The sequence below is a fragment of the Lactuca virosa genome, chromosome 6 (genome assembly GCF_052849685.1).
Source record: "Lactuca virosa cultivar CGN04683 chromosome 6, Lactuca_virosa_CGN04683_v6, whole genome shotgun sequence".
Taxonomy (NCBI): domain Eukaryota; kingdom Viridiplantae; phylum Streptophyta; class Magnoliopsida; order Asterales; family Asteraceae; genus Lactuca; species Lactuca virosa.
The window spans coordinates 57,980,853-57,998,664 of NC_136431.1; the positions used below are offsets into that span (position 1 = coordinate 57,980,853).

The 17,812-nt window shown below is 39.4% G+C and overlaps 2 protein-coding genes and 1 long non-coding RNA gene across 3 annotated transcripts; 2 read left to right on the forward strand and 1 right to left on the reverse strand.

The window, feature by feature from the left end:
* Positions 1–500: 500 nt before the first annotated feature.
* LOC145118765 (uncharacterized) lies at positions 501–1,265 on the forward strand. Its single transcript, XR_013713441.1, has 3 exons — positions 501–594; positions 691–725; positions 963–1,265. It is a non-coding gene; the product is annotated as an uncharacterized LOC145118765 (long non-coding RNA).
* Positions 1,266–2,039: 774 nt separating this feature from the next.
* RHL2 (Spo11/DNA topoisomerase VI, subunit A protein) lies at positions 2,040–4,705 on the reverse strand. The gene is made up of 2 exons (XM_079056241.1): positions 3,358–4,705; positions 2,040–2,328 (listed from the first exon to the last, which is right to left on the reverse strand). The coding sequence occupies exon 1, from the start codon at positions 4,626–4,628 to the stop codon at positions 3,363–3,365; it is 1,266 nt and encodes a 421-aa protein (XP_078912367.1). The 5' UTR covers positions 4,629–4,705; the 3' UTR covers positions 2,040–2,328; positions 3,358–3,362.
* Positions 4,706–7,084: 2,379 nt separating this feature from the next.
* LOC145121183 (adenylate kinase-like) lies at positions 7,085–8,805 on the forward strand. The gene is made up of 4 exons (XM_079056967.1): positions 7,085–7,522; positions 7,775–7,915; positions 8,005–8,277; positions 8,396–8,805. The coding sequence occupies exons 1-4, from the start codon at positions 7,220–7,222 to the stop codon at positions 8,537–8,539; spliced, it is 861 nt and encodes a 286-aa protein (XP_078913093.1). The 5' UTR covers positions 7,085–7,219; the 3' UTR covers positions 8,540–8,805.
* The last annotated feature ends 9,007 nt before the right edge of the window (positions 8,806–17,812 follow it).

Sequence of the window (17,812 nt, forward strand, 5' to 3'; positions counted from 1 at the left end):
AAGATATTGAATCTTGATTGCAGTTTTCATATAAGAAACAAAATTATTAATAATAATACTTCAAGACATTTAGTTCAAAAAAGACGATAAACATCTGGTTTTGTGAATTGGTTAGATGATGATGTGCAGAATAAGAAGAAGAAGCATAAAGATGATACACTAGAAGTAAAGCATTCGAGTAGGAAGTAAATGGTCAAATGATATGGATGGAAATGAGTCCCATGACAAAGAAGCCGCTACACAAAATGGAAAGAAAAATGGCGGTGTTCTTTCGGCCTTAATTCAAGCATATGGATATAGCAAGGAAGGTAAATATGTTCACTAGAAGGGAGGGGAGGGGAAGGTTCATTAATTGAAACCCTCAATTTTTAATGTTAATTGATGTAATAAAGAAATCAGTTTTGGATTGTTACAGAAATCAACCCCATTAATTGACTTGAATGTTAAATCTGATTTTCTTCTTCATCACCGTTATTTACAGCTACACCTTCACTATGTCGGTTAATTGAGTTACAAAATGAAGATGAACAAACATTGTGAAGAGATTCGTCAGCAAATAAGACCATGCTTTCCGTAAAGCTACATTTGATGCAGGTTCTTTTCGACTATATTCATTAATTTATATTTAGATTTTTGCTTGAGATTTTTAAAGCTTATACAAGCTGAAGTATCATTATAACATGAATTCAGTTTGGCTACAAGAACAAGAAAAGCGCTAGAAGAAGGTAAAATAATCCTTTTTATATTATTTTAAGTATGAATGTTTTTTATTTCTCAGATTTTGTGGATTGGAAGAGGTTTTGAGCTACAAATCATTTTTCTAAGACTTGATTTCGATGATATATTTAAGGATATATTTGTGTGAGGGGATTTGACTAGAAGATACGAGCAACATGCTTGGTTATGCGTACCCACAAGAACTCCACGATACTAAACTCATCAGTTTATCATTTTTTGTGCAGGTGGCTGAGGTTTTCATGTAAAACGTTGTAAAGTGTGAGCTCGACAAGAAAAACATGACTTACCGTTCACCTAAAAGATTACAGGGGCCTCCAACCTTCCAAGAGTTTATCATCTTATATGCAATAAGAAATCGGCCACAACCACATGTAGCCAAGTACTTCATCATTTTAGCCTGATTTGGCATTCTTTTTTTTTTTAAATATTTTAACATAGAATTTTGGATTAAGCTTGACAATATATAATGTTGCTAAACATTTGGAAAAAGGAGAAGAATAACCATTTCTTGGGGGCAATGTAAGAAATACCAGTGTACTTTCAATTACCTAAATCTGTTTAATTTATTTGATGTGTATACCTGTTTTTCAGTTGGCCTCATGTGTATCTAGGCCAATATGTCTAAGTATGTGCTTAGTTTCGGATAATACTTAGGCTCTTTTTTATTAAGTAGAAACTTGATTTATTTTTAGCCTTTGTAATCATAATATAATTTCAATAATTTTTTCCATAGGTTAGTTTCTTTAGTTTAGAGCTCGATGAGTGTCTTGAGTTCTTTGTTTGGTTGCCTGTGGTGGGGTATACCCCTTCATTTGTGTTTACTTCGGGGGTTGCGAAGGTTTTCAGCATGCTACACACAATGGTTTTGTCACAACTTCGAATTAATGGTGTCGGTGAAGGAGTGCATGCTTTTATTGCTCAGATCAAGGACTTGGAAATATATTTACAAATGTTCATATTGTAGATTCAGATAATGATGTTTACATTATTATTTTCATTGATAATGCTAAAATATGTCAATTTATGAAAGTACATTCCTTTTTCTTGATTTAGCAGAAAACCTTTTGCTTTCATATTACTGATCATTCAAATCCGTGCCAATAGCACGGGTGACCTTCAATATATATATATATATATATATATATATATATATATATATATATATATATATAATCCCATGGGGGGTTGGGAACAGTAAACTTTTTAGTTTCTGGATTTTGTCACATTTTTTTCAACTTTTCTCCAATTTGCCCCCATACTTTTCTTTTTGCACTTCCGCCACCAACATTCCAAACTTCTCCTAATACGAATAGTTTTCTTTTTCCGTCTTTAATTTTTGGACTAATAAAATTACTTTAGTCGACTTAATATCTAAAGTCCATTCACCCCATGGGGAGCATGGGCTTCTCCTAGTTACTATAAACATAATCTTAGTCCAAACAACTCAACATAAAATGCTATATGGTTAATAAAATTTAGGTAATAAGCTAGGAGCTCCATGAAACTGAATGGAGACTCAAGGTTCCAAAAGTTGTATCGACTGGAGACTAGCAACTAGTCGGCCTACGCAGAGATCACTCGAGACCTAAACTGTAAAAAAAATAATTTTTAAAAAAATGACATATGGTTAATATCATTATACAATTGGTAAATAACTATAGTACATGATCAATAATTACACCCAAAATAATTGAAGTGCCAAACTCATAGTATACGACTCCCCTGTACTCTCATGGAAGAAAATATTTAAAATTGTCAAAAGTGGTTGATTGTTAAGTGTTAACATGATCCGTGAGGTAAATGTAAATCTTTCGAGTTTAGAATAGATAATATACAAAAACTTACCCTTAAGTTTGACTTCTTTTCCACTATACTTCGATTTGGGTAAACTCCTTTAAACTCAAGTAATTTCAATTTCGACGTTAAAAATGAGAGAATCATCAAAGTGATTGTCTATGTTCATATGTTCAACGTTAAAAATGAGAGATTATCAACAAGTTGAAGTCAACTTTTTGTGTTTTGTTTTTGTCACTAAACTTTCTTTTTTTCTACATGAACTATAAAAACATTTTATATCGATTTATGGGCACTTTATACCATTACTAGTTCTGTTCATTATTTGTTATCAATAGTAATAAAATCCTAGCTTTTATTATCCATATTTTATGCCTAGATTCATTAACCGAAGCATAATGTAAATCAATTGTAACGAGGGGGCTACAAACAAACTGTATTAAATATTTTAACCCATCTTAACCTTTAATCTCAAACAAACTTCTATCACCTTTTTTTCATTCAATCACTTTTCCATCAAAATGGATTCTAACAACCCCATGGGTTGTACAATATGCATAAAAAGCATAATAAAATAAATGAGTTCTGATTAGAAGTCATCTTAAATTACACTAATATAGCAGTAAATTCAGGATAACTAACAACTACTCTTGAGGCTTTGTCTTATAAGCGAAGAAGAACAAGTAAAATAAGTAAAGATGAATCACATATCATCTCATAAACAGCAAACAGGAAAAACTTGATCGTTTTCATAGGGGTTCAAGACACAGGATGAAACTTTAACAACAACAAACTCATTACAAAGAGAAAGAAGAGGAAGCTAACCATCACTATAGCCAATCTTGCTGCTGTAACTTCAATGGTAGATAGACCTCAGATAGATACTGAAAACCGAAGGTACTCAAAGCCTGAATTTCTGCCTTCTGCTTCGATTTCACCATGATATTCAACTCCTCAACCCAACCAGGATTCTTCTTCACGAAATCCTCCTCCAACAAATCCTTACCAGTCTTAATATCCTGCTCTGTCATTGGCAATCTACACTGTTCTGGTATCTTATACTTGTCCAAATCACTAGGCCTAACACCCAACCATTTGATATCAGGTGTAGTCAAATTTGCACTATCATAAGACATGTTCTTTGATCCAGAGCCATAAACAGACAAGATCTTCAAACCATAAGGATCACTGTCTACAAGAGCCAACACAGGTAATTTTAGCTCCATCTTCATCTTCCTCAAGAACAACCTGGTGGCAACATCAGGTTGCCCTTTCGCTGTCACGATTATGCAAGGAAATCGATTGTAGAATCGGTCTTCAGCTAATCTCATGTAAGCAGCATCCTTTTCAACTAAGAGTATGAACAATGCGTCGCTTGACATGTCACCTACTCTATCTATATTCGGAGGAATTGCTTTTCCTCCCATTCCCATTTTCGTGCAATCAATCATATCGCCATTGTCGCTGAATATAAGTCTGCCTACAACCACTCCCTTTTCAGCTGCGACAACATTCAGTGATGACCTGGTGCAACCTAATATACACGAAACATCATCCAAAACAGCATCGGACTGAGTCTGGTCTTGAAACAGCTTGACATCGGTGTAAAACAGGTCACGCTTGGTGACGTGGATGTTTTTGAGGGAGAGTTGGTGGATGAGGGACAGGATACGGGCTGTGATAGTGGTTTTCCGGACTGTTGAGACAGAGGCGTAGGGGCGAACGGAGGTTTTGTCCTTGAGGACGATGCGATCGAGCTCAGGGACGTAGAGTTGGTTGGTGGCGGCGCGTGAGGGGACGGAGAAGGAGAAGCCGTTGCCGGCGAGGATCGATTTAGCAAGAGAGATGGCTAGTGTTTGGATCTCGGTTTGGACAGAGGATAAGGTTAAGTCGGTGACTTCACGGCAGGTGGATGAGAGGTTGAGATCGGAGAGGGTTAGGGTTTTAGAAGTTGAGGCTGATTTGGTGGCTTCGGTTAGGGTTTCGAGTATTGATAGGATGACGGAGTCTGGTTTGAGACGGTTTTTGAAGGGGAGGCGAACAGATTCGTCGTCGGAATCGGCGTCTGCTCGTCGGCGTTTTCTCTTATCCGCCATTGTGTAGTGAGTGGGATCAGGAGGCGGGAAAATGAAGATGGAAATGATGTTGGTGACGGTGTTTGTTGGTGTTTTCGTGTCTTCCGGACGCTTCGACAAAGACGAAAGGACGGCTGGACCGGGAAAATGGGCTGAAATAAGATGGGAGGCCCAAATATGCAGAGTTGGGCTGGTTTTTGTTTTAGAGAGTTAACTTTGTTTTAGAGAAAGAGAAAGTTGTTAACTTGTTGATCATGGGTGTTTAGGATTGATTATTTAATTAAATAAACATTTTTTTGACAAAAATGTTTATTAGTTTATGTGTTGGTAAAAATGAGTTAACCATAATATGTTGGGGCTTGAAACCTATAAGCTTTATACAATGTACTACGTGATCTCAAAGGAGCCTAATTATGTTTTTGTTCATATTTCATCAAATGAAAATAATGGAATCCTTAGACGATATCTAAGGATAGAATGATATTCCAGTTGTGACATATGTTGGTCTAAACCATCTATAGGGATAGGCATACGAAAATCCTAAGCATGTGGTGTTTGTGGACATTTAAAAGCTATGTTTTGTCTAAAAATCAATTTGAAGTTTACTTGTTTCATGGATAATTTTACTTAAAATGGTATTTGTCGATGTATGTAGGTCCTTGGTACAATGTACTTGTTAGTGAAACTATTATATAACTCTATATCATATAATGAAAACAAGCCAAAAAGCACAAACATATTCAAAATACATACAACATATGTCTTTGTCTTATAAGTTGTGGTCTCATAACACCTTATATTGGAGCCTAGAGGCCAAAAAAAATTATAAGAGATACCCTCTACTGCTGAGTACACAGTCTCATACCACCAAACCAGATGGGTAAACAACCTACTAGATGTCTCCAAATAAAGGATCTCCATAAACCACGATGTACTCAAGGCGACTCGCGTAACCATTTGTCAAACTCGGAAAAAAACCTCTTGTATGTACGGGTTAGCATATCCTTATGCAAAATAGTTTTCTGGAAATACCAATATAATTTCGAAGAAAAAAAAGCCCACCATGTGGGTCACCTAACTATAAAGGAAAATGCATCAACTCTACTTATGGTCAACTGTTGTATTTCGGAATTGACAAACAAAAAATTTGACGAGTAGTATAGTTAAATAACATTGAATCGTTAGTAATGTTAGATGCAAACAAGTTGACAAATAATATTGAGAATAATATATGTTGAAACAAATAATAAATTATATTATCATTAGATTATCAACTTTTGTAGAAAAATTCAGATTGATCCTTCATGATTTTAAACAACTACAAAAAAGGTATAAATAGACTATCTCGCTGTTAGAAAAATTAAAAGACAATATATGAATAATAAAAACAACATGAAGATCATAGATTCTTGACTGCTAAAAGCTACACGGAATGACCTGTGTCTTTAATTTCTTTTTACACCGATCAATGGTTGTAAGCTTCGATTCAAAATTTCAAAATAAACATGAACTAACCACACTTTTTCATCTTCTACAATGCCAAAAACCATTAACATGACATAATATTACATCTTTATCGCCATCACGAAGATAATAACATCCACCTTAATAGTCTTTATAAAACACCTAACACTTGATTTTGTACAACAAGAAACTTGTTAGCTTATAGGGCTTTCATGAACCACAACAATCTTGGGATGACATCCATTTCCATTAAACACATATGTCATCAATCCACATTCACTACTATACATTTAAGCCAACAATCATTTTGAAGTTATCAACTAACGCAACAAACAAACTGTAAGCATTAACACTTTGGAGTATGAGTAGAAAATTTGTCCATGGTTGTTGGATGTCTATGATGTTTATATTGCAACTGTTCTTCTATATGCACAAAACGTCATTTTCAAACGAGAGAAAGTTACATTCGATCAAGTTTGAAAAATAAGGCTAAACCCACTTCTCATTCTCCTTAAATTACCAGACTGGAAGACCAAGAGACTAAGGTGGTGTTTGTTTTGGAAGTGGTAAAATATATTTAGTCTTTTTCCGTGTCTGTGGCAGAAGATGTGGACCAAAAGTATTTTTCTATGCCTTCATACAAGAAGTGATAAAGAAGTCTTTTTGAGTTCTTTTGTCTTCCAGAAAACAAGCAGTCTTTTTGGTAAACATCCACCTGCTCGCAGATATAAGTGCCCAAAAAAACTTTTTACCAAAAAACAAACGAGCCAAATAACGTAACTACCCCCATGTGACTTGCACATGAAGAGGTCTTAACGGTAGATGTTAACGGAGTGAAAAGAGGGGGCCCAAACCTATTAATTTTACATTGAGGTAGTTTGAAATAAGGACCGTTACTGCAACAATCTCCCAACTTTGTACCAAATGTGTTGTATTCACCAAAGTTACACGACTAAACATGTAATTTAAGTACATTTTTTATTTTTATTTTTATTATTAGTAAACCTAGGAATATGCGATGCAATAACCCAAAATACCTCTGAATTGGGGATCCCCATTTCTCCTTCAACGCCAAATAGGTCGTTGCTTGCTCTTTTCTTCTTCTCCGCTTCCCCTTTCGCTCTGTAATTCAGCCGTCAAATCCACCCATGGCGGCCCTCACCCGCCTCCTGAAATCATCATCATCTTCCTCAATCCCTTTTCTATTCAGGAGATCACTTTCCTCCACCACCACTGCCGTGGTTTCCGATATTGAATCTCAAGACAACCAGCGCCCTAATTTCTCAGATCCCAAGGGTTCTAGAAACTTCCAATGGGTGTTTCTCGGCTGTCCCGGTGTCGGAAAAGGAACTTATGCTAGTCGCCTCTCGACTCTTCTCGGTGTCCCTCACATCGCCACCGGAGATCTCGTTCGTGAAGAGTTATCTTCTTCCGGTCCTCTTTCTCGACAGGTAGATAATATATCATTCTGTTACGTGTGCTTTCCTTAGACTTAATATGATTATTAATCGAGCTTATGTAATTAACAAGATCCTAACGCTTACGCCCAAATTTTTTCCCTAATTAAGCTGTCAATGTCTTTCGATTTGCTCGCTATTCCATGCACATGAATTCGTAGTTGTTCTATTAGCGACATGCGGAAGCGGGATCTTGTAAACTTTACATTGATGCAAACTTCACATTCTTCTTCTTATGCTTTTCAGCTAGCTGAGATAGTGAACCAAGGGAAGTTAGTTTCTGATGAAATTATCTTCAACTTGTTATCAAAAAGACTAGAAGCTGGAGAATCAAAAGGCGAATCAGGATTCATTCTTGATGGTTTTCCTCGAACCATAAGACAAGCTGTAAGTAACTTCCATTAACCAAATTCAAACCATTTAATCTCATTCGATGTTTTTGTAATAGTTCCCTAAAGAATCGTTTGTTTTTTCAGGAAATTCTAGACGAGGTGACAGAAATTGATTTGGTGGTGAATCTGAAACTGAGGGAAGATGTGTTGGTTGAGAAATGTCTTGGAAGAAGGATATGCAGCCAATGTGGAAAAGGTTTCAATGTGGCTTCCATTAATGCAAAAGCAGAAAATGGAAGACCTGCAATGAGCATGGCCCCACTTCTTCCACCTTCACACTGTTCCACCAAGCTCATCACTCGTGCTGATGACACTGAAGAAGTTGTCAAAGAGCGACTTCGTGTCTATCATGAAAAGGTATTGTAACATTTTTAGGTGGAATGATTGTTTGACAAATGTCTAAAATACCCTTTTAGGATCTTGAACAATTATGAAACCATGATGATGATGATGATGATTTTGTAATGTTGTGCAGAGTCAACCTGTTGAGGATTTCTACAGGGAACAAGGGAAGATAATGGAGTTTGATCTGCCTGGAGGGATTCCAGAATCATGGCCAAAGTTGCTTGAAGCTCTTAACCTTGAAGACTATGAGGTTAAAAGGTCGGCTGTGGCTTAATTAGTAGGGGCTTTTTGGTCTTTTTATAATCGATATGATTATTTGCATGCGTAATTTTTGCATGTGGAGCAAATTTTGGAAGAAAGAATAAAGAAAGAAAAATACAGTTGTTGATTATTTTGGTTTTCTTGTTAAATAACCAAAACATGAGGAAGTGTTGTAAGCTGTCAAGTTATGATATGATGGCTGCTGCCTTCGAATATTTTTTGTAATTTGTAACGTTATTATGAAGAGAGACACTTTCTGAATAAAGAAAGTTTTTATAATTTGTGTTACAAGATTTTGGATTTCTGGTGGTGTCATTACTTATTGTTTTAGAGGTGGGACTCATGAATCATGATGATAAGATTTTAATTGATGATATGATTTATCCCGATTGATGCTTAAATTAACAACTTCGTAATGGTTAAAGGCTTTGATTCTTCGGTACTTAAAAAGAGTTTAGGCCATCTCCCTCCAATGAAATAAAGTCCTTAAGAGCAATCTTATCAAGATCAAGATCGGAATTTTATATAGTGTTGCTTTCTTCTTTGCAAGATTGTTTGTAAAGATCATTTCAAAAGCAGTTTAAAACATAAAAATATATTTCCATATATCAAATAACCATTCAGTTAACAATAAACATTAAAAATATATCTCTAATACATCAGTTAACAATAAACATTTCAAAAGAGGTTTTTTAGGGTTCATATTCGTCAATCCATTTACTTAGTCTAATTTGATTCACCTAGGTAGTCTAACAAGGTTCATATTCATCATTCGATTCACTTAGTTGGTCTAATTTGATTCACCTAGGTAGTCTAACAGGGTTCGTTATTCGATTCACTTAGTCAGATTTGATTCAACTAGGTAGTCTAATATAAAATAGTAGAATCTTATAACGACAAATTAATAGTAACAATCTTACGATCTGATATTACTAAAAATGATCCACGTATGATTGTGACCAATTTACTTAGCGATCAGGATCACGATTTTAACAATTTTTCTAACACATAAACATTCCATTCAATTTCATTAAGTTTAAGGGATTGCAATGTAGCACCCGGTTCCTGGTATGTATTTCATTCTGGTATTTTTTCGCAATTTGGATTGAGACTCGGTGAGTTGATGGCCCAACTCGTCGAGTAGTAGCGGTTTGGACCCGGGGGTTAAGTGACGGACTCGTCGAGTCGGCGGCAAGACTCGACGAGTAGACTATGGCTGGGCAAAACCCTAATCTGAGGGTTTGCACCCTATTTAAACAACCTTATACAACCTCCATCGCCCCTTTATGCTCCTAGAACACTCCATACAGAGCCCTAATCGTGTTGTGAAGATCTAAAGGCCTTTTTGGTGATTCTTGGTAGCTTGTGGTGGCAAGAAGGAAGGGAAAAGCTTGAGGAACCAAGAGGTTGGCCAGAGGAATCAAACTTGTGCATCATCTACAGTTCTTGGAAGGTATAAAGTCGACACCTTGCTCCTTCTTGCATTAGATCCCTTTTTGGGGAGATTTAGGGCTTTTCATAAGCCATTTTTGGTGACCAACCATGATTGCAAGCATGGTTGGGGGTTGAGGCTTCAGATCCAGGCTCCTTAAGGAGTTAGAAGGCAGAAAGGGACTGCCTTTGCACCCAAGGAAAGCCCCATGCGACTCAAGAGCTTCTTTTAGGGTTTTTTTAGCTCATAGTCTCATGCATGCACGTAAAGTTCGTAACTTTACGCGCTAGATCGATCTTAGGAGCCTAGATCTATCATTTGGACAAGTGTTGTACATCATCGAGAAATGAGACTTGGACAACCTCGACCCGGCGAGTCGTTCTTGGGACTCGGCGAGTCCGAGGCTTGACTCCCTTTTCTGTTAAGGTTCAAAGAAACCCAGTTGAGTGTTAGAAAGGTTTTATAGGGTCCAAGGGAGTGGCCCAACGTGTTGTACTTAGCCATAGACCTGGAGTTCATAGGACTCGACGAGTGCATGAGCAGACTCGGCGAGTCCAAGGCAATCTCCTAACTTTCGAAGATGAACTCGACGAGTTGTTCATACAACTCGGCGAGTCAAGGGCAGGACTTGTTCATAGGATGGAGATGAACTCGACGAGTTGTTTATACAACTCGGCGAGTCGGATGAAGGTTCATTCGAGGTTGTTTTAGAAGGAGAACTCGTCGAGTCGTTGCCAAACTCGACGAGTAGAGGCGTGAAGAAGGACATAAGAAAGGATAGGGACTCGACGAGTTGGCGGTCCAACTCGGCGAGCCGGGTCAACTGGAAGTTGACTTTGACTTTGACTTGGTCAGGGGTAAAATAGTCATTTTACCCTAAGAGTGGTTATCAGTGTCTGATTAAGTGTTTTATGGATTTATAGCCGGAGGATCACCGGAGCAGCAGTCAGACACCTGTCGATCAGCTTTTCAGCAGTCAGCCTTACGAGGTGAGTTACCTTCCAGTAGCGGTGGGTCTACGGCCACAATGCCGACCCACCAGTAGGAGTTGTATGTTGAATGATAGTCTCTGTGATATCATCCAGGTTTGCTACTACCTGATATGTTATATGCTGGCATGATATGTTATATGTGATATTAGTAGAGTTCGGTTGTTAGGACCGAAGGGTAGGTCGGACACCCCAGATATGTCTGACAGTATGTTGTGATATGCTTATATGCTGGCATGATATGTTATATGCGATAGTGGTAGTAGGAGGGGAATAGCCCCCAAGTTCGGTTGTTAGGACCGAAGGGTAGTTCAGACACCCCAGATATGTCTGGTAGTATGTTTATATTATGATATATGTGATAGTAGTAGTAGGGGGTGGAATAGTCCCCGAGGAATTGGTTGTTAGGACCAATGGGTAGGTCAGCACCCCAGAATGGCTCGACACGGGTAGGTCAACACCCAAAAATGGCTTGACACGGGTAGATCAGCACCCCAGAATGGCCGTACCGGGTAGGTCGGCACCCCAGAACGGCCGTACCGGGTAGGTCGGGTACCCTATAATCGCCCGGCGGTATGTATGCTATATGATTGTATGGTATGTGGTAGGATGGGGGAACTCATTAAGCTTCGTGCTTACAGTTTTCAGTTTTGTTTCAGGTACCTCTTCAGCGAAGGGGAAGGAGCCGACGCGGTAGCTGCACATCATACACACATTGGATTCCGCCTTATGAGATTTCTTGGGATTGTACTCTGAAATTGTCACTACTTTTATGATATGATTTTCAGACATGAGATTATGGTTTTATGAAATGATATGACATGGTGATGTTTTATGATAAATGTTTTCTAAATCGTTATATCAAAATTGAAAATTTTGGACTCGGAATTTGGGATGTTACAAGTTGGTATCAGAGCCCTGGTTTGAGGGATTCTGACACACCCTCGGAGTGTCTGGACTCAAACCGAGGGATTAAAAGATTTTTACAAAGAAAATGGTTCTAAAATCTAAGTTACAGAGTTTTGAGAAAGAACACGGTGTGTGATGTGCGCGACCGACCGAGCTCAAGTAAGTTTTCCCCAAATTACCCATACAAGTTTATGTTATGATTATCAGTTTTAGTAGAACAACATGCTAGATTAGGGCTAAGGATCTAGGAGGATGCCTTATGTGCCTGCTATATGTGTTTCAGCTTTATGAAAATTGCATGCTAGTACAGATTGGTCAGGAGGATAGCCTGAGTAGTATATGCTTGCTTATGTGCACTCGATGTCCGAATGCTGCTTGCTTTGTGCTTTTAGGAGTTCTAGTTGTCTTTCACTAGCTAGTAAACAAATATGTTAAGTTATATATTGCAAGGACTAAATAATTTCAGAAGGTTAGGTCTAGCTCTATTTCGCAGCTCTTGTCTGAGTCTAACCGTTGTAGGGTAGGATCTCTCATTCGAAGAATTATCTAGTCTGAGTGATATGTAATAGTATTCGCGAGCTAGTTAGGGGAAGAAAGCAGGGACTTCTTACGCAGCTGATGGCGGAGAGTGGGTTGGTGATTACCTTAGGGCAAGCCTAGGAAAAGAGTAGCAGAGATCAGTAGCAGTAGAAGGGACTTGGTGGAGTCGAGGCAGTTATTGAGGAAAGTACGGATAGATGTGGAAGGTAGTATGGGCCCGTACTACTGAAAGCATGGGATCCGTACTTAAGTCAAGGAAGGCTGAGACAAGACCAGGGAACTTGTGGTAGATGTGATCCCTCTAGATATATCAGTGTTTCTGACGATTTCATTATGTGTTTACAGAATGGTGGTACTACGCCCTAGACCAACAGTTGGCAGTTCAGGAGAGGGATCAGGTTCGGGTTCGGGTTCCAAACCAGTGGACGAGAGGCTACGCGAGTTTATCGCGTCAGAGATTACTAGAGGCATCCTTGATGCGACCTCGGTTATCTTTGGGTCGATCAAGGAAGGGATAGTAGAGCTGATGGAGGATCGCCTCAGGGCGTTCAGGAGTGACATGGCAACCGGCCAGTCAGGATCACACACACTGTTCTTTAAGGACTTCAGGGGCAGTGGTGCGTCGGATTTCCATGGGGCGAAGGATCCCATTGTTGCCAGACGGTGGATTGCAGACATTGAGTCTGCACAGTTGACCAGCTTCTACCCCGAGGGGTCGAAGGTATGATATGCAACAGAATGCTTGAGGGACAGGGCCAGGGATTGGTGGGAGTCGGTTGGTGACTCTTTGGGAGCCTCGGCTATTGAGGCTATGACATGGCCGGATTTTGTGACCCGGTTCAGGGCTGAGTTCGCACCTGCGGTGGAGCTTCAGCAGTTGGCCCGGGAGTTCCTGGATATGAGACAAACGACTGAGACTGTGGCGGAGATCACCGCCAAGTTCTGAGAGAGGGCTTTATTGGTGCCCCAGTATGCGGGAGACGAGGATATAAGGAGGACCCGCTATCACGACATGTTGTGAGCCGATATTCGGGAGCATGTCAGCTTTTCAGCTTGTCCCACCCTGGAGTCCATGATTGACAGGGCAAGGGAGAGAGAGATTGATTTGGAGCACATCCGTAAGAGGAAGGCCGAGGAGGGACAGGTGACTGGGGCTTCGGGGAAGAAGCCCAAGGGATCAGACACGAGGCCGAAAGGCCAGTCGGGACAGGGCCGCTGCAGGAAATGCGGAAGGCCACATGAGGGAGCTTGTAGGTTGGGATCGTCGGGCTGCTACAAGTGCGGCAAGACAGGGCACTTCAGCAGGGATTGTACTGCCCCTGCACCTACTGTTCAGATATCCGAGTTGCTGTGTTTCCACTGCAACCAGAGGGGCCAAAAAAAGGCCAATTGCCCCCAGTTGACAGCAGCAGCAGCGCCAGTGAAGGCGCCAGCTCTAGCGACCCTGCAGATTACGGATGGCCGGCAGGGCAAGACGGAGGCTCCAGTGGTGAGGAGTCGGCCCTTCCAGTTGACTATCGAAGAGGCACGCGCCGCACCCGATGTGGTGACGGGTATGATTCCTTCTCTCTGGTTTTTATTTATATGATGCGTCTGATATTGATGTGTATGTGCTTTGTTTAGGATCGTTCCATGTGAACAGTATTCCAGTTCAGGTATTGTTTGATTCGGGTGCTACCCGATCATTTGTCTCTCTTGCGCTTAGCAAGAAGTTTCCTGAGTCTTCAGGCATGTTGGATTGCCCTTTGGAGGTCGAGATTGCGTTTTGAGGCTGTTCGAGGAGCGTTACCTGGTAGATCTGGTTCCCATACCTTTGCGGGGGAACAAGGTTATTATTGGTATGGATTGTCTAAGCCCCAATGTGGCAGTGATTGACTGCGCGCAGCAGTTGGTGCAGATCAGGACCCCAAGTGGGGGAGAGTTGGTGGTTCAGGGCGAGAGGCCACAACGAGGACCGGCTCTATGTTCAGCAGCGAGAGCTAGGCGCTACATTCAGCAGGGTTGCGCATGATTTGTCGCTTATGTTATGGATACCCGGGAAGTAGGTAAGGCGACGGTGGGCGATGTGCCCGTGGTACGAGATTTTGCCGATGTATTCCATGAGGAGTTGCCTGGGGTACCTCCGGAGAGGCAGGTAGAGTTCAGGATCGACCTAGTCCCTGGTACGGCTCCGATAGCCAAGGCACCGTATCGGTTGGCTCCTCCTGAGATGCAGGAGTTGTCTACGCAGCTGCAAGAGCAGTTAGACAAGGGATTCATTAGACCGAGCAGTTCACCCTGGGGAGCCCCGATTCTGTTTGTGAAGAAGAAGGACGGGTCGCATCGGATGTGTATAGACTATCGGGAGTTGAACAAGGTAACGGTGAAGAACCGTTACCCACTTCCGAGGATATATGACTTGTTCGACCAGCTTCAGGGAGCATCCTGGTTTTCCAAGATAGATTTGCGGTCAGGCTATCATCAGATGAGGGTCAGAGATGAGGATATTCAGAAGACTACTTTTCGGACTCGCTATGGCCATTACGTGTCACACCCCCAAACCAAGGATGGCGGAAACGTCCGGGGGTGGAGGACTTCATGTATAGTATCATAACAACAATTGTAATAGTAATTGAAGCAAACACAACCAACATATATATAATTGAAAAAGTGACATCATTGTATGAATTACATGTTTACGAATCAATTACAATATGTTGACAAAATATGAAATAGTAGACGCCTTAGCGCCCCATCCTCAAAAGCACTTGGTTACCTGTTTAATGATTTCCTGAGAATACAAGTTGTTTGAAAAAGTGTCAACACAAAGGTTGGTGAGTTCATAAGTTTTTGTTTGGTATTATTAAAAGCCTTTCGTTTGTAAAAGTAGTATTTGTGTTAGAAAATCCAATATTTTCCTTAATGTGTAAATGTAGTCTTAAAACCCAAAGACCGAAATATACAAGTAATTTGTCATATTTATAGTAAAACAATACAAGTTTAAATCGACATAAACTCGTTAAATTTTAATGAAGTTCCCGTAAATTCCAATGTTTATTAATACTTTATGTGAGTTTATTATAACCATACTATGACCAAGGTTGCCTAAAACGACGTTCTTCAGGCGTCGGAAATGTTATGACATTTGTCACCCCAGACCTATCGGTCTAACTGTTGCATGCAGTTTAGGTGTGGGTTTGTCAAACCCAATATAGATCTATACACAGCTATCACGCTCTCCCTCAAGGAGACTCTGGTTACAATACAGGACTTAATGGTAATTTGAAGTAAATGTCTCACAAAGTCATTAACGGAATTACGTGTTATGAAAACTTGGTACCGTATGGCCGTACCTTGCTTAATGAAAATATCCTTTGTATAAATGTACCCTTTTTAAATGTATGTGTTATGTAATGTATCATAAACTATACCTATTATAGTTTATCAACCAAGGGTAGTACGTAGTAATGTATGCAAACTATATTCAAAATAGTTTATTAAATGTTTGAATGTATCGGTTGTACTTTGATTATAATCACTTGTTATTCTTTATATTTTATATGTCCAAATCCATTTGTAAACTGATGTGTGTCAAAATATTAAGATAAATGTCATATATTGCAATAACATATAATCACATAAAGATATACACCTTGCTCAACATGTTACAAGGTGAAATGAAATTGACAACAACTTTTCGTTGAATACAGTTTCTGTTACTGTTCTTAGAAAATTTATAGAAAAATCATCAAAGCTCCAAATCCAAATCCACAAATTATGATAGTTTTGAATATGAGTCTAGTTTGTTCATAAATTTTATCATGATTTTTAGTGATCTCTAACAGAGGTCAAAATGTCCATAATCACAGGCTGGTCCAGGTTTGCCTCTGAAATGATAGGCAGTTTTGTAAAAATCACCATAAATTGTAGAAACATCATATGGAGATGTGCAAGTAGCCATTTTAAAGCTAAGAGTTTGAACTACTTGCACCTCGAAAATTTTTGAATACTAAAATATTTAAGTTGACCAAAACAGTCCGTGATTAAAGTCCATCTTTTCTGATGTAATCTGTTAGAAAAAGTTTAATTGTGTTCTTGATGATTTTACTTGTATTCCCCCCTTAAAACTTAAGAAAACATGTAAATGTAGGGGTATGAACTCACCTTATGTGATTTCAGTAGATGAAAGTGAGATAGAGGAAGTGTTCAACCCAAGAACACTAAGAAGATGTCTTGATGATTCGAGAATCTAACACCGAATAAGATGGAATTTGTGTAAGATATCAATGATTTGAGTAGAATGGAGTTTAATAATTATGTGAATGATGAAGATACTTACTAATTGAAGGAAGAAATCCCTGGAGAAAGCCTTGAAGTTCTTGAAGTTGAGAGAAAAGATGAGAGAATTTTGGAGAGTGTCCTTTGGTTGCTAAGTGTAGAATGAAAGAACTTTATGGAGAATGAGGAGAGAGGATCAATCCTCCAGCTCTTAGAACGTGGGAAGAGCTGGAGATTGGGTGTAAAGGTCCACTAAGGTGACAAGGAGTAGTGGGAAAGAGTGGATGATCATAGAGTGAGGTGATGGTGGCTTGCTTTTGTCATAAAATAAGGAAAAACAAATATTCCCTCAATAATTAGTCCAACCACCAATTCTTTTAATACATTTTTATAAAAACCCTGGAGATTTATATATTTTGGGGCCTTAGTTTATAAAATAAAGTTTTGGGTGAAAATCCCACGTTAAAATAATGAAAAACGGAGTTAAAACGAAGTCGTAGTCGAAAAACCGGTAAAAAGGGGCCGTCTTTGGGAGAGATTTGGGAGAGATTTCAAATAGAAAGAGATAGAGTGAAAACGATTTAGAGAGGTTTCGTTTGTGATTAATTTGAGTGTCCGGCTTCACAACGCACGGTTCGTAAACCCCGTTAAACCGTGTTTTAGTGTCGTACACAATCCCGATGATTGTGCAATAGTGTTTTATCGCTTTGGTTCGTTGTTTAGCACTGTTAAGGCTAAGGAAAATCAAACACATGAACTTTCCAAATGATGATTTCTCATTAAAATAGCGAATTGTATAGTGATTACATAACGTAAACCCTAACATACAAGGGTTATTGGAGTTGACCGGTTTGACTTGTTGACTTTGTTTGACTTTGACTTGACCGAAATTTGACGGTTGTCACATCATCCCCCGTTAGAAGGAATTTCGTCCCGAAATTTTCATTTTGACTGGGATTTCAAGAGTTTGGGAAGAGATGTGGATACTTTTGTTTCATCTGATCCTCGCGTTCCCAGGTGAATTCGGGTCCTCGTTTAGCGTTCCAACGGACCTTCACGATGGGAATACGACTTTGTTTCGTTCGTTTGATTTCCCGATCCATGATTTCGACTGGTTCCTCCACGAAGTGGAGATTTTCGTTAACTTCGATTTCGTCGA

What these genes read in the sequence shown, in the direction of transcription:
- RHL2 (XM_079056241.1), bottom strand. Translation starts at nt 4,628, where the DNA reads ATGGCGGATAAGAGAAAACGCCGACGAGCAGACGCCGATTCCGACGAC.
- LOC145121183 (XM_079056967.1), top strand. Translation starts at nt 7,220, where the DNA reads ATGGCGGCCCTCACCCGCCTCCTGAAATCATCATCATCTTCCTCAATC. An exon ending in CTCGAACCATAAGACAAGCT is followed by an intron (nt 7,916 to 8,004) that starts GTAAGTAACTTC and finishes TTGTTTTTTCAG; the next exon opens with GAAATTCTAGACGAGGTGAC. An exon ending in TTCGTGTCTATCATGAAAAG is followed by an intron (nt 8,278 to 8,395) that starts GTATTGTAACAT and finishes AATGTTGTGCAG; the next exon opens with AGTCAACCTGTTGAGGATTT.